The sequence below is a fragment of the Phalaenopsis equestris genome, unplaced genomic scaffold, assembly GCF_001263595.1.
Source record: "Phalaenopsis equestris unplaced genomic scaffold, ASM126359v1 Scaffold000002, whole genome shotgun sequence".
Lineage (NCBI taxonomy): Eukaryota > Viridiplantae > Streptophyta > Magnoliopsida > Asparagales > Orchidaceae > Phalaenopsis > Phalaenopsis equestris.
Genome location: NW_018164444.1, coordinates 57,440,258 through 57,463,566, shown reverse-complemented (window position 1 = coordinate 57,463,566; position 23,309 = coordinate 57,440,258). Strand labels below are relative to the sequence as shown.

At 32.4% G+C, this 23,309-nt stretch overlaps 1 protein-coding gene across 1 annotated transcript in view; it reads left to right on the top strand.

Annotated features, from left to right (window-relative positions):
* LOC110024907 (probable protein phosphatase 2C 9) overlaps window positions 1-23,309 on the top strand; it is a 42,835-nt gene that overhangs the window by 13,396 nt on the left and 6,130 nt on the right. The window contains exons 4-5 of the mRNA XM_020725104.1: window positions 20,504-20,743; window positions 20,851-21,127. Of these exons, the coding sequence (XP_020580763.1) occupies window positions 20,504-20,743; window positions 20,851-21,127 (517 nt within the window). The remainder of the gene's footprint in view (window positions 1-20,503; window positions 20,744-20,850; window positions 21,128-23,309) is intronic.

Sequence of the window (23,309 nt, the reverse complement as noted above, 5' to 3'; positions counted from 1 at the left end):
CCCCCCCTCCCCCTCCCCATTGCACCAAGAGCCTGGTTCTACCTCCAAACTTCTGCAGCCGTCATTGTTACAATCTCCAACTTTTCCTTCAAAAGCAAATTTGACAAGCGTAACCTCCTCTCTGGTGGACATGAAAACCCATCTACAATCTTCTCCACTCTCAATAGCTAGTTCTCAGCATCCACCAGACTTCCTTCTCCATAAAATAGATGTGACCTTATAGCTTAAAACAACTTTACATATTTGTCCATTTGCCTCCCCCATTAGAACTAGTATGAAGCTGAGAGTTCCTAATCGTCCGAGTTATTATAGTCATCATCTCAGAAGAAAGTATCTGTGTTCACTGAGATATTTGGAGGTGTGTCAGTCCCAATGATACTCTGTCTAACCTCTTCTTCTAGATTATTCATATTTCTGAAATAACATAATAAAAAATACAATTAGACACAATTTAACCTTTCATTTATATTGTCTATCAGTAATTAATCAACCTAATGACTCTTTTTGATCAATATTCAAATCTAACATGACTCCGATAGCTTAGAATTAATTTAGGAAATGCGGCAAGACGATATTAATCTTTCTTTTAAATCATACAATAATATATCGTAACTTTTAATAATAAAAAGAGCCACTACAATCACAAAATACACTAAATGAAAAATTAAATTCATCCAAAGCAACAATAAAGTCTAAAAATAAAACAATATCACAATCTAACCAACAATAGTTTAATATTTCTCCGAAATAAACTTGATAAGAAACTAAAATTATAATAAACAACCTCTTACCTATTATCAATAGTCATCCCGTAAATCAAATTTCTTTTGTCAGACACATCAATCTAGAGTTTTACCTGCAAGAAATAATTAATTTTAACAATAAGTTTTTTACTTAGTGGGCAATTATCAATTTATTATGCATTAAATTAATAGGTAAATGCTATATATAAATTTTAAAAAAGTATGATTGTTTAATTAATCACACTGTAGACTTTTATTTTAAATTAATTATTTCTATTTCAATATAGGTGTTTACCTTTTTAACATTTTTCTTTCTTTTAGGAAGTCATATTAGGATCACTTTTATACTCAAATGTATCCTAAAAAAATTGTACCAATAAGTATCCTAAAAGAGTTTGCACCTAAAAGTATACATTTTCATTTTTTTTTTTCATGCATGGGTGCATCATATCTCCTACCAAGTACTATCTAGGGTAGAGTTTGATTGATTTCTTAATCCTTCATATTTTATTTTCTTGTTAATTTGCCTATTTAAAGTTATTGAACAATTATTTATCTTTTCCTTATTCATTTAATTGCATTTTAAAAATCTTTTTAACTTTGAATAGACATTAGTTAGAAAAAACATGTGTTTATAAGGAAATAATACTAGTCTTTTTTAAATAAATTTTAATTTAATATAATTAAAAAGGTAATTACTCACCTTAACTTTATTTGCTTGTCTCACTCACTCCGTATCTTCAGATTTTATCTGTTCAAATATTCTTCAATCTTAATTTTTATTATAAATTAATATTTTATTAAATATTAATTTTAAATTAAGTAAATCAAACTTTAAATTTCATTAACCTATACTTTTTTCCTTCAAAGTGATTAACTCATCGATCTCTAAATTGAATATCATTTTCTCAAGTAATTTTTGGTTTTAATTAAATATACTATTAACACTAAATAAACAAAAAAAACAAATACATGGAAATTTTTGGTTTCATCATTGATGTCGGCTGCGGTCGAGAGCTCGAGCTCTGCTAGGGTTTACAATGGAGATTTCCTTCGCATTTGTTCTATCGCTCGAAGGAGAGAGGCTTACAACTCGTTTCGTTGACTCGTCGACTATCTTTCCTGTCTGTCTGCGTCGGCATCGTCAGTCATAGATTTTACGTCGGCGTGAATCTGGCGTTTGCGTCGCTTCGACGCTGCAATCCCTGCTTCTGCACCCTACGTTTCTTTCCTTCTGTTTCGACCTTTGCTTCGACCTTCTGCTTCGACATTTCTTCATTTCGACCGGTTGCGCCCATGCTTCTCTCTGACTCGAAACCATGCTTCCCGACACAGTGTCGTTTTGTCTGCTTCTCGCTGCAGGTGATCGTCGGCACCTCCCCTTGCTCCGATGGCTCTTCCTACTTCTTTGGCTGAACCGACAAAGACCTTCTTTGCGCACGTCGTGGGTAACCCTCAGGTGGAGTCTGCGGTGGTCTTCCCCTTAAGCTATAAGGATTGTCGCGATGATATAGATGATTGCTCTTTTGTTAAGAAGGGAAATAGGAAAGGTGGAAAAACAACGTTTTTTTTCTCTGACTCAAAAATTTCTACCATAATGAAAAAATTCAAGTTTACTCTTACCGGAAAATTTTAGTGAGGGCACCCACTTATGGATGTTATTAGAAAGAGTGGTGGTGATCTTAAGATAGAAAACCAGTGGATGAGGGCTCATGGATGAGAGACATGTGTTGATTCAACTAACAGTGGCTGAAAACTACACCCAAATTTTCTCCAAGAATTATCTTAATATTGCTGGTAAATCAATAAAGTTACTCAAGTGGTCTCTTGATTTCCGTACAAATCATGAAACTCTTACTGTACCGGTATGGTTTAGTCTACCTGATCTCAAGTTGCATTTTTTTCACCATGAGGTTCACTACTCTATTGGGTCCATCATTGGGGATCCTCTGAAGTTAGATTTGTTTACTTTCAACCTAACCAGACATTTGGTGGCCAGAATACTTATGGAAAGGGATATTACTTTACATGATATTACTGAAGTCTGGCTGGACACAACCCATAATGGATATTGGCAATAAATCGTCATGAAACATAGACCCCCATATTGTACCCACTGTAAGATGTTTGGGCATATCCTTGATAAATGCCACAAGTTCCATCCTAATTTGAAAGCTAAGGTTCAAGTGAATAAGGATGGGTCTAACCCCACTGCTCTGAACATTTTAGTTCCACTTGAGGAGAATAACGTTGCCCCTGTGCCCCTCCCATGACACTGCTGTTACTGTTATTGCGAGCTATGTGATGCTAACACCTTCAAATCCCATAGAAAACAATATTGATTGACTATTACCTACAAAGGACAATGTTCAAATTGAAATCAGGAGAACCTCGCAGCTCCACCTTTTCAGGAAGTATTCAGTGTAGAGGCAACCCATACTTCAAATATATTAGAACCTATTATGGGTAATACGGTTGGTAATCCTTCTGCTTCAGTTCTACCACCTCGTCAGACTGATTCTTCAGATGAGGAATGACATGTTTATATTTCCAGGAGTAATAAGAAAAATGAAGATCTTCTTGAGCTCAGGAGTCTTATGGATGATACTTTGGTTACGTCGGGTAATGGTACGCACCTTACCAATCTGCTAGCTAGATCCCTTCCGAAAATTAGAGCCAAAGGTAGAACAAGATTTGGGATGACCCTCATTTTTTCAGCACCCGGGTGGTTTTGGGTTTTTTTATTTTTATATGTACCCCTTTTTAACTTTTTTGGGTGTGTTGTATCGTGTGAGTTGGGTGGTTATTTTTAGGCCCACCCATACAACCTATCTGTATCTTCTCTCTTTACTCTCTTTAATATATTAGCTATTAGCCCTTGGACTTTTAAAAAAAATATATTATAAACTCATTAGGTAAAATAAATAATGCCTTACCTTAAAGGCTTGTTTTGCAGTTTTGCACATAATGCTTCTCTTTCTCTTTTACAATCTGACTTGATTCACCCTCAATTTTTTTGCCTTTAATTTTTTATTAACATTTTAATAAAAAATTGTTGTTATTTAATTGAAGTCTTTCCTTAATAAGCAATTAAAGTAAATTCTAACCCAAAATTTTCATCTTACCAAAGTTTGCTCGGATCGATAGTCATTCCCACAAACTCTTCCCGTTATAATATCTTTTTTAAATTCATAAAACTTTAATGTTAATATCATAACATATTTAATTAATTAAAATTATATAATTTGATAACTTAAATCCTAATTTTATCTTATATACCCTTTTTGATCTGTTAACTTATGCACGGGAGCCGTCCCCTCCTTTGAGTGAGGGCTTGACTTCAACACAGACGATGAGTCGATCTTCTCCCCCTTCCTACCTTCAACGAGATTTCAGCATGACACGCCTCCTCTTTCTCTACTTTCTTTGCACATATAAGACACATCGGAGTTACTTTACCCTGCAATTAGAGCTTCACTAGACCGACTCTCCACTTCACACACCGAACTGCTTGCGTAGCCTACCTTTTTCTCCTTCACGAGTGGCTCGGTTGGACTTCCGACAAGCGTAGACGTCTCTGCTTCCTTCACACACTACGAGGACACTATGACACAATGCAGGGACTCAAGTATCCTCCTTTCTCATTCTTCTTTCTCTCACTCTCTATCTCTCTCCTTGTTTTGTTGTCGCTGGATACAAATAAAATAATTGCCCCTTCAACTTCTAATAGTCAAATTGCTTGACGGTTATTTTGAATAAATTATTTGATTTGATTTGATTTATTTATTTATCCTCTTTTTTTATTTTTAACCAGATATTACAATTCCCTCTTTATTTGATTATCCTTACTTATCCTTGCTGTCAGAATCACTCTCTAAGATCTCAACACACTCTACATACACTTGAAGTAAGAAAAACAGTGAAGGCTATGGAAAAGCATTGCTGACTCTTATTCCTTCAAACATCTCCTATTTTAACCATGGATCATCAAAACATTCTTGGAATCGTGCAAATTGTCAAAAGACGGTTTCGGGCTCCAAGTGCAAGGTCAGTGCACTTAGTTTTAAGGCTTTTGGTATTTGTCACATAGGGGTCTTCCTCTTCAAGTGCCTAAGCGCTGGTCTGAGCGTCACATTTCTAAGCATGGACGCCTACTTTCTGAATCCTCTTTTTTTCTTGTGAATTTTGGAGCTGTTTTAGGCACCCAGGCACCATACGTGGTTACCATGGCACTAATAAGAAACTTAGCATGAATTTGGCTCCTTATGTTCCATTTGCTGATTTTCAACCTATATACTGTATATATAAGCTCATATTTTCTGAAAAAGTATAAAAATGAGAAATAACATAGAAAATATCACATAAAATCTTTTACGCATCAAATTCCCTAATTTTAAAAATTACTCGCCCTCACTTAATTCAATATCTAAATTTAGACTTTTTGAATTTTATAATAAATTCTGCCTTAGGATTGTAGTGTTTTTTAAAAATGAAGTAAATAGATAATTCAAAATGCACAATTATCCTTTTAAGATTAAATTTTATTAAAAAACCCCCAATATCCCAACTTATATTAATATCCTTTTATTTGAGTATCCATATAAATAACTCAATTAGACTTATCAATCAAATAATGTTAATTTCATTATTTTCTTCTTAAATATAATATTTGGAGTTCAGATTAAGCTTTTGATTATTTAAATTTTAAAAATGGAGATCGGTAATTTTTTTTTTAATTTAGGGTCTGTTTGGGGTAGCTTGTGCGTTTTAGGATAAACAACTTATCCTGAAACGCGGTTCGCGGGTTGACCTTGGTGGTCGACCCGCAGCCTGTTTAGTGTAAAAAACCTAAACGCGGCAGACAGTGTTTTCAAAAACGCATAAACCAAACGGTTAGGCAGCGTTTTTGAAAACGCAAACGCCGCCACACTTATAAGTTGCCCCAAATGGGCCCTTAAGCTTAACCTCAACTTCTCTCTTATTCCTTTGAATTTTATCTTATAAACCTGAGTATTTCTTATTCTTCTATTTTTTGTTTTTTCTTTTCTTTTAGCTTTCATTGATGATTACTATAGCTGGTTAATTTTTTCATTTAGTTATTTTAATATTAATTCTTTCTTAAGTGTAATATTTAATTACTTTCTAACTTAATTAAAAATGCTATAATTCAAGATATACTAAATCAATTTATTTAGATTAATTAGTCATTAAATTTTATATATTTGATGAATTTATTTTATATATAATAAATTTAGTCTAAGTGTTTAAGAATTCTTATAAAAAGTGGTTAATTGTTGTTAGAGATCATGTATTAGTGAATTAATAATATTTTTAAATACTTGATGAAGATTCATCTCATTTTACTTATTTGCTTTATCTATTATTAATTTTTTATGAATTCTAATTATATCTATAATTTTTTATGGAAGTCTAAGATTTAGATATTTGCTCTTACTTTAGGACACAAATTTTCACAAAATTCCTCATCTAAACTTTTTTTTTTACGCTAGTTACATGAAAAGTAATAATAAAAAAAAAGATAGAGAAATGAAAGATGGATTGAACATGAACATAAACACGGAACAGTGGAGACATACTAACATGAAATAGATATAATAAGAATAGAAGTAAACTCAGATCTTACTAATATGCTCATCACATATCAAACACAACAGGCCATAACATCTGTGATAAGTAAATATCATATATTCACATCAATATGAGTCTCATCATATAACAACATGAAGATACATACTATAATTCATAGAAATAACAAACAAACATGTCCTATCACCATAACACAAATAAAATAAAAGAAAATAGAGTAGTAGAAATGAAATTATAATATCCCAAAGTTAGGTGTTTCCACCCTCAACATCATTATCATCATCCTTCTCTATCGGTTGGGTTGTATCACCATAGAATTGAAAGTGTGGCACTTTTGGAAACTAAGTAGTGTTGGGCCCTTGGTGCATCTGGTCATGTCGGATTATCGCTGTCATAGCTGCATTGGTCTGCACCTGATAGCTGTATTGATGCTAATGTCGGTCAATATATTAATGGAATCGTTGGCCTATGTCATGCTGCCACCACTGAATGATAGTGACATCGTCACTATGAGTGTTTAACCTCTATAAAATAGAAGTGAACAAAGAGGAAGGAAGTTGGGGTCAGGATGGTGTAGCTCTAGAATAACTTTCCCCTCTTTCAAAAAAAGTCCTCTCATAAGTAACTATAGTCTTCTTCATTATGGCTTTACTAATTAACTACTCCCAAGCTTTCGTATTTAAATCCCCAACCTTCACACATCTTAATCAAATTCATTAATTTAGGGTGTAATCATCCCCAGAGATGTCACAAAACTAAAAATTTAAATTTATTTTGACCGAACTGAAATCAGCATGTTTACCCCTCACTTGTTGTTTCATTCTGTTATTCCTTCAGAATGGCATTAAAGTCCCGAACAACAGGAATCACATTAGTCTTAGTCTTAAAACAAAGCTTCTCCCATTTTTATTTTTATAAATCAACCCTCCTACCCTACCCGGTAAGAAATTCCCTTTTAGGAATGAATTTATTTGAAACTAAGAAACCATTGAATCTGGTGGCTGCTTCAATGATAACAAATTTCTTGGAATCCAAGGTTGTAAGGCGTTTCCCACCATTGGTTTTAGGGGCCATGATAGTCAGAAAGAGGAGAAAGGAGGAAGATTGGATGAAAACTAAGAATAAATGAAGGAAAATGGGAAAGAAATGTACCATAAAGCCATAGGATCTCCTAGATCTTCCATACCCTTCTCCCCTCTTCTTCCAGTGTCTTGGTCACAAAAAATGGCGAATGCGATAAAATTAATCGGAAGGAATTAATATAGGAAAAGAAGTGGGGTACCAGGTTTTCCATGCGTAGCGTCGAGTTTCCCATCTAGATCTTTGAAATAGGGTGAAGTGCAACATGAGGGAAGCGTCTAAGAGCTAGCCTGGGCCCTGAGGCGCTAGGGCAGAAAGAAGCAAACGTTGAGTTTCCATGTTGGGCATCTAGGTTGGATCTCACATAACCTAATTTCTACATCTTTAGTTTAAGCCTTCTTTATGGATCAACCCTTGGTTCATGATTCTTTTTTATTAAAATTTTATGCATGCATATGAAAGGGTTAATTGCTTTGATATCTATTATGCTCCAACCATGACTTTTCTAAAGCTTCCAAAAAATCTCATTATTTTTGCCTCTTATAATTTACTGAAGTCAGAAGAAATGATTATGGATAAAGTTGAAGATTTCCTAAAAATGCATAATTAAGTGCTTAGGGAGAATCTTAAATTCTAATTCAGGGGCCTAAATTATAGAAGATCCTAAAGTTTTGGAATTAGTTGAGGCATTTAATGGCTCAAACCTATCTCTGATCACTCTAGGGATTGCTTCCAACAATAGAGTTGAGTCTTCCTTAGGGTCTTCATAACTATTCTCAATTAAATCTTGCTACATTAGGTCAATCTCCAAAATCTCTTTGAATTAGCTTTTTACACTTTACCACCACATTTACTCTTTAAAAAGTATCTTTCGTAGGGTCTTAAAGGAATCATCATTGATTTCAAAATGTTAAAAGTAATCTTTTAATTATTACCTCTCACTGTAAGTTCGGCTTTCTAACATCAATCGCGACTTCAAGTGGCTAAGAAAGGTATATTTAGTATGATTAGGATTTTCTTATCCTACATACATAACACTAAAAAATCAGCAGGGAAGATAAATTTATCTACCTTAACGAGCACATCTGTTGTAAACCTTCTATGATAATTCAAAGAACGATCAACTAAGAGGTTAGAGTAGTAGGTTGAAACTCTTCTAATCGTAATCTCCTAAAGATTGATAGACATGAGGTTTATGATAGTTTCTAAGTCGCATAGGGCGATTCTAAAGAATTTATCTCTTATAATGCAGGGAATGTTGAAGCTACTTGGATCCTTAAGTTATCATAGAAGCTTCTTCTGTAGGATAGGATTACAATCTTTAGTTTAATGCCACAATCTCATAATCACATAGTATTAATTTTTTATTATTTTGTAAATTTAACATATTTAGACATTTGTTCTAAAACTTCTGCAAAAGGAATGTTTATTGTTAGCTTTTTGAACACTTCTAAAAACCTAGAGAACAGTTGGTCCAACTTTTATTTCTGAAGCCTATGGGAGAAAATGTGGTGGTGGTTTCTCTTGTTCTTTCTTAGGAGTCTTGTGAGGTTATCAATAGGTCTCTCAAGCTCAAACTCAGACTCATCTACTTTAGGCTCTTCTACTCTAAACTCCTCTTCCACTTTTAAGTCTAATGGCTTTGCACTGCTCATTCCCTTTCTCTTTGGAATTCGCTTTAGTGTTGCTAGGTAGTGTCCTTAGGGTCTACTACTCATGGAATTTGCTATCTTCACCAACTGATTTTTAATATTTTTTATGCTTGCAACCTGACTTTATAATTGATTTCTCATATGTAAGACAACTTTTTCTAAAGATGCCTTAAATTGTGAATTAGAAGTCAATTAGGGCGGTAATTTGGTCTCAGGTTGAGATTATTTCACCAACTGTTTTGATTGCCTATGGAATTTGGTTGGTTACTATCCCATCATTGATTTTCTATGTTTTGATTGTAATTCCAATTGAAATTTAGATGATTCATCCATTTTCGATTATAGATATTGGTTCTTTCATTTATAGCATTTAGGGATTTCATAGACACAACACGAGGATCTACTAATCGTTCATAAGTATTCTCTTTGATTACTAGTGATCTTGACATAGAATTTAAGCCTAAATTGTCTAATTTTTTTTGGATATTTCAGCTTTCCGAGCATTCAAGTTTGATAGAACATCCTGTTCATGAATGCTGGCTATTGTTCTAGGGTTTACTCTCTCAAAAAGTCATTGAAAATTATTGATAGTAATCTCCTCAATGCATAGACCTCCTCATATATTTTAGGCATCAAAGACTCTTGCTATATCATCTATAATCGACCTTAATGATCTCACCAGTCTGTTATAAAATGTATGAATTATTAACCAAGTCGTTAGGTTGGTGTGGGTGTTTCCTATGCAACTCCTTGTACCTATCCTAGACTTCTTAAATGTTTTCATTATTCAATTAGGCAAAAAATGTTTTATAATTTTTAAGCTTGAGCATTTTAGAATGAGTGAAATATTTGCCTAGGAATTTATGTGCAAGATCAATCCAAAAGGCGATAAACTCTGGTGCTTAAGAATTTAACCACATCTTAATAAGGGAAAAAGAAAATAACCTAAGTCTAATAACATCGTTTGAGACATCATTATATTTAATGTTCATACCTAATTCTAGAAATCTGGCTATGTGTAAATTTGGTTCTTCAGTGGGCAAACCTCCAAATTGATTGTTTTGAACCATTTAAATTGTAACAGATTTGAGTTCAAATGTATTGACTTTTACTGTAGGGTTATTAATATTCACGTGAATTTCTTTTACCGAAGGGTTAACAAAATTCATAAAGTGTTCTATAATTTTCTTCTTACTAGTTTATCATTTCTCTTAAAATCTTTTTAAGCTTTTGTGAGATTTCTTAATTCTTTTGTGATATTTTATATTTTACGGTAAAACAGTATGAATTCAACAGATTCAGTCCTACACATATAGCCTAGGACTAGCAGTGGCCCTAAACTAGCAATTCACAATAAAAAAAAGAATTCAACTAAAAGAAAACACAGTAAAACATGTATAATGCAGAAAGTAACTACAACAATATCACAATATTTTTTTATTTTTGAAGTTTTCGAAAACAACAAAGATAATTAAAACACACAATAAAAAACAAAACACAATAACATTACAAAGTTCAAAGCTATACTTCAAATTTTCATCTCAAATTCTCTTAATCTGAAAAAATAATGTCATTTTCAAATAACGATGCCAATAATTTGATATAATTTTGCAGTGACACATATGTCAATCACGCAAGTATACATGTTGATCAAGTGATATGGATTATGAGTCTGTGTATCGATCTCACAACGAATGAGTTATTTTTCAAAGAGGTAATATTATAGCTTAATAATCTTTAGTTTAGTTTGAAGTGTCAAAATTTTGTATAATTTTAGAAGTTTCTAAATCCTAATTTCAAAAGAAAAGCCAAATTTACAATGAAGAGTTTTTTATCGGCTATGAGATTATCCCATGAATCTATTCAATGAAATTCAAATTCCTCCAAATGATTTTTCTAGCATAGTTGTCAAATGAGGCCTATTATTTCTTATTATTTTTCAAGATATAAGAAGGTTTGAAATCTCATATTATAGTTATGCTATCCTAAAACTGTAAGAATTCCTAGGCATCCATATTTCCCACTAAATTTGCAAGAATCTGTTGGCAATATTTCCATTCCACTAAACTTTTGTGTTTTAACCTAATCTTTCTTATAGTCTTCTTTTGATATTACTTGATTAAAATTAGTTTTAATTATTTATTAACCAGTTTGAATGTAAATAAATTTAGAAGATTAAAATAATAATTGCAGAAATTAAAAGGTCGAAAATAACAATCGAGAGGTAGACGATTTCTCCCAGTCCCTAATCCTAAGATTCAAGATAACAATCTCCTGCATGCCCTAATCCTAAACCTATTAAGCTTTATTTATACCAAACAATAATAAATAACAAAAAACTTAAGTTACCCGTAGTATAGACGTCTTGTAACATTACTCCACTACTAAATAGACGTCTTGTCCTCAAGATCCGAAAAAATAATTTGTTATTGGATCAAGTGGTATGAATCCCGCTCATAAACTATCTTGAATTTGGCTATTGCAAGTGATTGGTCGACACTGCATGAGGACAACGCCTAATTCATAGCCTAAAGCATTCATTTCTACAATGAAAGTTCAACCTACAATAAATCTTATTTGACATTGATAATGTTTTGGAGTTCCTGCAGTTTCAATTTCATACCTTTTACTTTGATAATGATTCTTTTCATCAAGTTTATTGTCCCTATACATCTCAAGAGAATGGTGTTACTAAACAAAGATTTGCCACCTACTTGATGCTGCCAAGATGGCAACGTTTTGTATGAATGTTCTCTGCCAGTTATGAGAGAATATTCTATTGATAGATTACTATACCATCAATTTTGTCCCCCCATTTCTCCTAAGTAATTTTTTGCCGGCCGCTTTTTATGCCCATCCTAATACATTCGATATTACACCTGAAGTGCTTGGTTGTGTTTTTCTATGTTCATGCTTTTCTCTTGCAAACAAACGTTCTTCTCAAGCATTTTGTATTTATTTTTCGGGCATTATCTTCTCAATATGGATATAAATGCTATGATCCTCTCACCCTGTGCTTAAACACACTTTGCCCAATATTGCTTTTTATGAGACACTCCATTTTTACCCCTTACATACCTTTCCCATAGGTGCTTCTTCGTGTAGAATACCCTATACCTATATCCACTTTTCTAATGTTTACTTAGGATGCTCTTGATCATCTTCCATAACAAGTCAAACTATCAGATTTGTTTGAGCATCCTTCTATTGATGAGTTTTCTGATCTACTTTTGCTTCGCTCTATGAAAGGTAAAAAGTCAATGTATTACTCATCCCTTTCACTTTACATTTTTGATCATTTATTCATTTATTTTGTAGATTTGTTTTATCTTTATCATCTCTCTCTCTCTCTCTCTCTCTCTCTCTCTCTCTATTTTTTCGGGTATATTAGGAAGCGAGACATAATCCCTTACGAAAACATGCTTTGGATGATGAGATGTAATCTAATTGGTCATCATACATTTGATTTGGTCGTTTCAACTTCTGGGGCTAAATCAATTGATTGTTGATGGGCATTAACTGTTAAATTTCATTCTTGCGGCAATATTGCTCGGATATCTAGCTCAGCGTCAGAGGGTTCACATAGTTCGAAGGGATATATTATTTTGACAGTTGATTTCCATCTTTATTTCATCTGGATTCTTCTAACTGTTATTATCATTCAAGATTATATTTGCTCCAAATTAATGTGTGAATGTCTTTTCCTTTATGGTGATAGTAATGAGGCAATTTATATGAGTATGAGGCAATAACCCTAGATATGTGGCTCAAAGGAGAATCACATGTCTTCTCAAAAAGCCCATTTATAGGTTTAAACAGAGTCCTCAAGCTTAATTGGAAAAATTTAACAACATTCTCATTAAGATTAGAATTTGTGATAACACCGTATATTAATTTATCTTTGACAGGCACACATCATCAGGCTCAATCATGCTAAGTGGTTTTTTTATGACATTTTAACTGGAGTGATCAAACATGCTTTGCTAATGTAAAATATATTTGTTAATGTGTTTTGTTACTAAAGATTGAGGCCCAAAAAATTTTCTTGGAATTAAACTTGCCTACAGCAAAAGAAAGGCATCTCCCTCTTTGAAGAAATATGCCATCGATCATTTTGAAGAAATTGGCCTTGATTGCAAACTTGATTATATTCCTATGGATACTTAGTTGATGATCCCTTTTAATACTATATTTTGTTGGGAAGTTGATTTATTTGACTATCGTTAAACTTGGCATTTCATTTGTTGGAGTTGTGGTATCTTATAATCCCCAAAACAAAAGCGTTGTGTAGTTAGGTATATTAAGAAGTCTTTTGCAAAGGGCTACTATTGTTAAGTTGATAAACTAATTTTTACCCTATAAAGGAAACATTTTATGCAGACTTATTAACCCGTTGATCCTTGCCTCAGTTCACTGTGGGGCTTGGAAGGAGGTGGGGTGTCCGTAAGGTATCCAATTTTGTAGGTTTCTTGATTAAGGATTTTGTGGAGATTTTATTTTAATTCCAGTTGCTTTAGGTTTTATTTTATTTTACTTTAATCAAGGATTGATAAACTAATTTTTACCCTAGAAAGGAAACAATTTATGCAGATTTTATTTTATTTTTCGGAGATTTTATTTTATTTTAATCAAGGATTGGAGATTTAAGTTAAGTCTGCCAATTACTGACCACGTCTCTAATCCTTCTATCAGCTAAACTTCTCCTTTCCCATAAAAAATTAGCTAACTCACCATCATCTCTCTGCATTAGCTCTTACCTAAATTATGAGATTGTACGACGAAGAAGTGAGAAATCACAATGTGGGCTTGCTAAAGGAGGCTTTATCAAACTATGGAAAAAAATAAAAATAATGAGAAGGAATTATTGAGTTAATTTCTAATAAAGTGTTTGCCCACCCTCAAGCAAGGTTTTGCCTCTGCTTAGCAAGTTTAAGCAGTGTCTAAATATTCTCAAAAGAGACCTCTGAGTCACAATGGCTATCTGATTATCGTCTACAAACTTTCACAAGCTTGAGTTTACCAGTTCATGGATCAAATGGAGACTAACATCCATGTGCTTTGTTCTTCATGACACATTACATTTTTGTATCGATGTAGAGCAATATGACTTTCTATATAGATTTAAATAATACTGTGAAAAATTATATTCTCAAAAGAGACCTCTGAGTCACAATGTCTATCGGATTATCGTCTGTACAAAATTTCACAAGCTTGAGTTTACCAGTTCATGGATCAAATGGAGGCTAACATCCATGTGCTCTGTTCTTCATGAAACATTAAATTTTTGTATCGATGTAGAGCAATATGACTTTATATATAGATTTAAATAATGCTATGAAAAATTTTATGCTCTACCAACAAACCCTACAACCAAATTAAGATTTTCATAGCTTTTATTGGTTTAATATGCTCTGCTTCAGTTAACTGTATTTAAGATTTCGCGTTTTTACACACTAAAAAGACACAAGTAATTGTATATCTCGTCTACAGTGGTTTGCATTATTTGGATAAAATTAAAAAAAAAATAATCAAATCGGCCTTTTATGATTTGCTTGGTCTAGCTATTAAAATGCTGGTTCGATTAATGTTTTTTTTTCTTATTGTTCTGGTTTCTATTTTACAAAACTAATCAAGCGAAAATTTGATTGTATTAATTTTTTGATATATTTATTCAATAGTGTTGCGTAAATAAACAAGTAATACAAGATCAATCTTGATATTATATATTCTATGTGCAAAAATTATAAAATTAAATAAAAAATATTTGGTATTCTTGTTAATGCAATTTTTAAGCTAAAAGTAATTAATTAGGTTTATTATTAAAGTTAATTACATTTTAATCATCCAAAATTAAACTTAATTAACTAATTACATTAAATTCAGTTTAGTTTAGTTTAACAAATATTTTATCAGTTCAATTTTAAACTTTATGACTAAAACTAATTAGCTTAGCTAATTTATAAACCAAATCATCTAGACCGATCAACAGCTGACCATTGCCTATGTAGATTACCAATAAAATCTCAACCAACAGAAATTATAACATTAACTTTATTAACACTCAATATGAATCCTAATTCCATATCTAGAGTTCTTTGAGTGCATCTCAATAACTATTTGATTGCTTTCCAATTCTCAATGTTTGATTAGTCATGTATTTCTCGAAATATTAGTAGAGAAATCAATTTATGTTCATTAACAAATCATAGCATAGACCCCAAGGTAATGGCTTAAAAAAGAATTATCTTTTTTTCTTAAAATCTATTTTCATCTATTTTAGAATGCTATACTACAAAAAGATTGAACTAACTTTTAAAAGATAGATTAACTATTTTTTACCATATTATGAGAAATTTTTTAGAATCTTTTGAAAATAATTTTTTTGAGATAAAAAAATGGTAATTAAAAAAGAAACAAAAAAGAAAAGATTGTTTATTTTGTTATTTCGCCGCAAACTCGAGCATCTTGCCGCAAATTCAGTCATTGCATCAGCTTTGTTTAGAGCATTGTCTACATTAACGTCATCTGCAACAACATATTTACATCACTTAGAACTGTTTCATCTACTACAATATTGCATGCAGAGGCGCTATGTTGTATTTTTTGTGCAGGTAATTGATGCTCTTTGTAGTGTGGTAGGTTTGAAGACCCTGGACTGCATTATTTGCACAATAGTAACTATTTATGTTTTGTTAAGCATGGCGAGCAAGCCTAATATACTATCAAATGCTTCATATGGGGGAGGTCGGAATGTTGATGAAATGCATTTTGAACATACTTGAAAGAATAAAATTAAAATAACTTTCTAAGTACAAATACACATTGAAAGGCTTTTATGCTACACTATAAGAACTAAATTTAACGTGAATTTGACATGAACATGATTGACAAGAATTTTGTTGCTTGCTTGTGACTACGAACACAACTTCTTCACCACACCTTTAGAATTTTCTTAAAGCTCTTAAACAAAAATGTTAGTCAAATTGGTGTGAAATGAAGCTTGATGGCTTACATATTTATTGCAAAAAAATAAAAAAGAAAGAAAAAGGAAAAAGAATAAGAAAGATTATTATAATGGCCGCCTAATTAAAACACAAATTATGTGATGAAAAAATACTCTTCTTTATAAAAGATATAATGAATTTTCAGACTTATAGCAATTAACAATTGCCACCGTATTTGCAACTAAAGCCATGCAAAATGATGCATTGTGAATTTCAAAATCTCAAAACGATTGAATCTAGATGAGTTTAACTTACAAACATGATGAGGCAACTTTCAACTCAAACATAATACCTCAACAGTCATGCAAATACTTTGGAAGATTTATTATTTTGAAAAATGTGCCAATGATCACTTTTACAAGCTCACTGATAAGTGCACGCTTCTGCCAAAATAAAACTTGGATGAGATGACCTGAAAATAAAATTATGGCAACATTATAGCATCACAATCATTTTTTAAGAAATTTAAATTTTGAATCATTAGTTTGAAAAGCATGCCTTTTTTTCTAAAATACTTCCAATTTTTTTGAACATCATAAACTCTCTTTTGAAAACCTAAATTCATTAATTGGTTGCATGCACGTTCTTGAGTACGATGCCTACCTTAGAGGGCAATGTTGTAATTTTCACTTAATAATTCTGATTTTTTATGTTATGAAGATTGAAGTTGACAAAATTTTTTTTAAAAAATAATTTTAAATTCTCGTAAGCCCCCCTTGGCAATTCAAATCTTCCATGTCATAAAGATTGGGGTCAACAAGATTTGCCTTAAAGAATTATTTTAAATTATTTTTTTATGTTCTAATGTAAGAAACTCATCACTATAGTCTGTAAATCAAATACATGATCGCCGAATTTACTAAAGTATTCTATTTTTTGTTTACATACGACAATCAAAGCCTTTATAAAGAAAATTAATTTTAAAAATGCAAACTCTTGATATCAAGGCTATCAAGAATGTCGTGAGTTCTACTTCACCGACCCTTTCTCTTACATATGAGGTAAGTGTCAATAAGGTATGTGTTGCGACAATTATTTAAATGAATTCAATAGATATATAAATCATTATCCTGATCATCTACGAGCAAGCAAACAAAGTAAAAAATGTCCAAAATAACAAAATGAAATCATTCAATTACTCAGATGATGGTTATATGGACATAAAATCTTAGTTGGAGGTGATCTTTTGCCAAAAATGTTTCTAAACTCTAAAATAAATTATTTCAGACTCAAATCTAAAATAAAATGCAAAAAATTTAAAATTCAAAACAATAAGTGAAATCTATCACTTAAGGTAAAAAAAAAAAAAATCCATACATCCATACATCTTTTATAACAATAAGGTAAAAAAAAAAAAAATCCATACATCTTTTATAACAATTTGATGAGGATTACAAATTTCAGATGATGTAAGCTCGCAAAGGGCTAAACAGTATATTCAACCTAGTTTTTTGATCCATCTCAAAGTACTCATTCAATGAATGATGTGACAAATGACACAAAAATGGTTTTGATTGGGGTCTTTTGACTGGTTTGACTTTGCAAAATGACACCATTAAATTACAATTATAGCCAAAGCTTGTAAGTTTCTTAATAGGTCAAAGCTCTCAGATAATGAATTACAGAATCTATTTGATAGAGCATGGAGCATTATGTTTGCTAATGCCAACTTTTAATTATCTCCTTAGGTAAACATCCATTTTAGGGCTATAAGATTTTCTTGGATAATACAATTTATGACTATCAATTAGGTACTTTAATCAAATTGGATCAATGATTACTCCAAATCATGTTGACCTGAGATGATGCGAGCAGGTCATTTTTATTTCTATTTCTTCCACCATCTGCTTTAACAAATGCAATACATTCTTTACTTTAAAACTAAAGTTGCTGCTACTATACGCTAATCATTGAGCTAGCAATGATAAGCCTTTATCGATTGTTCTTTCTTGTTATTGTGAGAGATGATTAATCATTAGTGTAATCATTGCAGCTATAAGAAACTTAAAATCAATTTTAAAGGTCCTCAAATTATTTAAGATCCCCGAGACTATCTGTTTGACGATCCAAGCTTGATTTTGATACTTTAGTGTCCTGATGGAGCCTATGTTTAAGCAATTTGTCCCAAAAGCTCTTTCAACTCCACTTAAGAGTGAAATTGTGATTAAGGTTGAAGTTCCATGTTGACATTTGAAGTATTCTTACTTTGAAATTTCCTAAAAATTGTGATTTTACTTCCCAAAAATTTTAGGAGTAAAAAAAAATTTAGGCATAAATTTTAGCATTAGCAAATGATGTGGGGACTAATACACAATTACAAAATGTTTTTTGATGCAATTTTTTGTTTTAAAGTTTCCTAACATTTCAACTAGCAATTTCAAAATTGATTTTAAAATAATTTGAACTTTACATTTAGAAAACTATAGTCGAGTAGTATGGCTAAACAAACCCGCATCAAGAGGGCTTAGATTTGAGATCAAATAAGCTTAAATAGAGCACCTAGAAGCATGATTGAAAATTTCTTGTAGCTATTTAGTCAAACATACTCCAATATTTGTTGGCTTATAATAAAAAACACTGCTTTAATGAAACAAATTTAGTGACTCCGTAATCATTTAGTTGTAAGATTTTATGATATTGAGATTTCCAAACAAATATTAAATAATTAGGTTATTTGTACCAAATTTTCATAGCATGTGTATATATTTTTTGGCAAAAATAATTATAATGCCCCTCCAAAATATTATGGCCATCCCTTGCTCATTAAGGGAGGATTTTCGGTTGAGAATACTTTCGGGCATTGAGAATTTTAGAACTTCACTATCACTATTACCTAATACTATCAACTAGCACTAAACCCACTATTGTCGCCATCTGTTGCATGTCGTTTACTGGCATTATCAACCACTACTAACACAACTCGGTATTAGTTGTCTAAAAACATCAACACCTATTATTGTTCTTACTTAGTGCCAACGTCAATACGCTTGATGCCCTGGTGTCTCAATTTTTTTTATCAAAAGAATCAACTAGGCAATCATTGATCATCAATTGTGGCACGGCTTCTAATATTCTTTGTTATTTGTTGCTCATCTTCACCAACATTCAACATTCATTAGCCACCATTGTCCGATGCTTAGCATCCCAATCGTCTGATCCAACCTTCTATTAAAAGAATGACTAAGCATATCTTTAATTGTTGCTCAACTTTCGACGTTCTTCATTGGACCCAAAGCTAATTGATGATGGTGTTGTCTTCTCGGTTGCTTGGTTCACATCTTTTTATATTCTGCCTTGACTATTGCTCATTGTCAAATGATTGACGTTTCACATCAGTCAACCACTGGCATCTGATGTTCTTTAGCTATCAATTTTTAATGTACATCGGCTCTAGATGTCTTGGTCAATTACCACTATTGTTTAATATTCTCCTTTTCTGTCACTTGATCTCCTCTCCTATTAGAGAAGTTATGTAATTGGCTATTGTTTGACTTATGATGTCCCACATCGATCATTGCTTGATGTTTTAAAGAATCGAATTTGATGCTTGTTACCCACTATATTTAACGCGTGACTTTATGCCACTTGGTATCTTCTCCTATCAAAAGAACAACCTAGCTAACCATTGCTTGATGTTCACCATTCCTCATCAACTATCACTAAATGCTTGCTAACAACTGAAATTTCACGTTTTTTTGCCATTAATGTCTAATGACCACATTTTAATTGTACGCTCTTCTTATAAGGAGAGCAACAAAGCTGATTAACCACCATCACTCTACTTATGACTTTTTCATAGCTTGTCACCTAATGCCTACTAGCATTCAGCATTTGTCAACTATCGATGCTTGATGATTGTCTTATCGATCGTTCCATCTCCCTTACTACCTAAAAGAAGTCCAAACTTCTAACTCACCGTTGCTTGATGATAACTCGAAGGCCTCAAGGCTTTTGTTACCACCATGAGATATTTTGCATTGTTCATGTCTACTGCATTGTATTAATACATTCTCCAGATTTATGGAAGAGTTTCATTTGTAATCAGTGGCCCATATAAGTAGAATCGTTTTAACTATGTTAGGTTTTATGAATTTTTTCCTTTTTATTCCACAAAAGAATAAAAGTCTCCGGTCTCTTAATTTTTGTATATTGCTAAGAAGATAAACTCTTTCAATAATTTTCTCTATGGGAAAAGTTCATCCAGAACATGTAACTCCCCTTAATGTGTAGTCTGGGGTGGATTTGTAGTATTCAAGTTGTTGTTTTATAATATCATCACTGCTAAGATATACGAATATATGGGTTTCTATGGTATTATCATTTTGTTTGTGGTATTATAGGGTGTTGTCATGTTAAATAAAGGAAAAATGTTTTCCTATAACCTTTTCCAAGTTGAAGTTTGTTTTTGCCACTTTAGATATCAGGCGATTCCCCTGATAATGGTAAAGGAAAAAGCAATGAAGATTGTGTGAGAGTGACCTATGGCTTTAGTCTTCTGAAAGGGAAGGCCAATCATCCGATGGAGGATTACCATGTTGCCAAATTTGTACATGTGAAGGGACATGAAATTGGTTTATTTGCCATCTTTGATGGCCACTTGGGAGACAAAGTGCCTCAATACTTACAGAAGCATTTGTTTGATAATATCTTAAAAGAGGTCGGCATTTGACAGTACTTTGCTTTTCGCTCTAATGATGGCCTTTCTTGGCTATAATATTTACTATGACAGCATCAAAATAATCATGCTCTGTATTTCTGTTTTAGGAAGAATTCTGGACCCATCCAGAGAAAGCCATTTTAGAGGCGTATGAGAAGACAGATGAAGCAATTCTTTCTCAAAGTCCCCAACTGGGACGGGGTGGATCTACTGCTGTTACAGCCATTCTCATTGATGGAAGGAAGCTTTGGATAGCAAATATCGGTGATTCGAGAGGAGTTTTGGCGGCAGATGGGAAGGCATTACAGATAACAGTCGACCATGAACCAGGCAAAGAGAGGTGCGATATTGAGACAAGGGGAGGATTTGTCTCGAACATGCCAGGTTGTCTAGATTAGCTTGTTTCCAATTAAGTTTTTATTCACTCCAAGTAAATACTTATAACCATCGTCTCATTTTTATGGTAGTTTTTAAATATTTTTTTAAATTTATATTTCTATAAATATCACCCCCATGAATTACATTTAGCTGGACTATAGGTTTTGAAATCAAATGAATAATTCTTGATTGTAAGACTTGAGAAAGCATACAAAATGGAGCGTCTAAAGAAATCTCTTGGAGATTAATAGCAGTTCTTGAAGTTGGAAGTCTACTTCACGCTATGACAGGCTTTCACAACTTTCTGTTATTGCTTCTCTGATTCAGATTTGTTTTCTTAATATGTTTGACCTCTATTTTATATAATAGCAATTATATAGCTGGGCTAAGGTGAATCATTTTTTTTGTTTCTGTACTTAAATTCTTTTCAATAACTTTTTGTTATTATGCATACTTATGACTTTCTTCAATGCTCCAACTTACTTTAGAAGCTTCACAATTATCATTTTTTTTTTTCATTATTCTCCTTTTCTTAAATGCAAAGGCTGGTTACACTAAGATTGTTGAAGAATAAACAATGCAATTAATGAGTAAGTATGTGATTAATGACCATGTTGAGTGATAAATAGTAGGAACATTATGATGGATGTGGTAAGGTAGCTTTGAGTGTGAAAAGATGATATTTTAGAGAATTTAGGAGTAGCGCAAATACAACTTACTACAACAAGTAATTTGTGCACGGTAACAAAGAATTAAAGATGCATCAATAAGTTAAAAGATGCAATTAATGCCAAATGGATGCCAATGAAAATTGGTAGACTTGTGATACTATGGCTGAAAGTCGGTAAAAGTAAAAAAAGTGATATGATGAACACCACATGCAACAATTCGTATCAATGAATCATAAAGGCCATAAATAATTTTCATAAGGCTAATGATGAATGGTAATGTAAGTTGATTTTTCATTGGCTAAGCACACATTTAAAAAATCAATTTTGTTTGTTGAAAATTATTAGTGTTGGACTGACAAGAAAACTCTTAGAAGTGTGAAACACCTATATGTAAGAAAAGAGAATGCACATAACTTGAATTATGGAAATGTCTACTTTAGGAGCGAATATGGTGGACTATAGAGCAACTGTAAAGGGATTAAGCACGTAAAAAGGGATGTCAATATTTACATGGTTTAGTTTGATTCAACTATGTCTATGGCTACACAAAGATCAAGATATTCCACTAAGTTACAAGAGACGGCATGGAAGATTTTTTTCATATATAAGGAGATGAGTAAATTTTATCACTTTGATAATATAAAAGAAAGACAAATTTCTTTGCTATTGCTACCAATAAAAAAGAAAATATGAAGCCACTTTCTTTCCCTGGTGAGAAAACAAGCTTTCCTCTGGCCTTCCTATCTTTAGTTATCCAAGAGTTATTCAAAAACTTCCTTCTCTTTCCATCTATGCGATAAAGCATCTTTAGAGATGAAAATCTTGACGTTCTTTCTTATAGCAACTCTTGCTTCTTTCTCCCTCCTCTTGCTTCACCCAAACTCCCTCACTTTCCTTTGAACATTTTTTCTTCTTTAACTGTACCCTGGATGGTTGCTTTGGCATTGGATGTAGTTGGAAAGTCACTAGGGGGTGGTTTTTTACTTTTTAAATGTGATAATAGATAAATATGAACACTCTCCTAAGCCTAATTGCAAGAAATTAGATGCTAAATATATCACATAATAAATAGAAGATTATATAATGTTATAAACTCTCTAAAAATTGCATTAAATAGTTGTGGAATTACAAAACTGAGAATATTGCTTAATATGTTTAGGGAGATTTATTTTACGAGGGAAATTTATTTTCCACTCACATAATAATAACCCCCTTGGAAATTAATTTTTGAGGTACATGTTTAGTGTTTAGTGACTAAATACCTCTATCTGTTGCAACCCAAAGTGAATCTTCAAACTCTCAAAATACCATAGGGAGAAGTACCATGAAATTTTATACAATTTGTATTGAGTCGCTTTCAAACACCAATTAGAGGCCTAAATATGCTGATTACTCAAAAATCGATTCATTAATATCTAATGTGCATTTTGCCACTAAATTTTAGTATCTCCAAAGTAGATGTCTCTTTGCTCTCAATGTTGCATTTGGCACAACCTATCAACTTGTTAGACCATGCA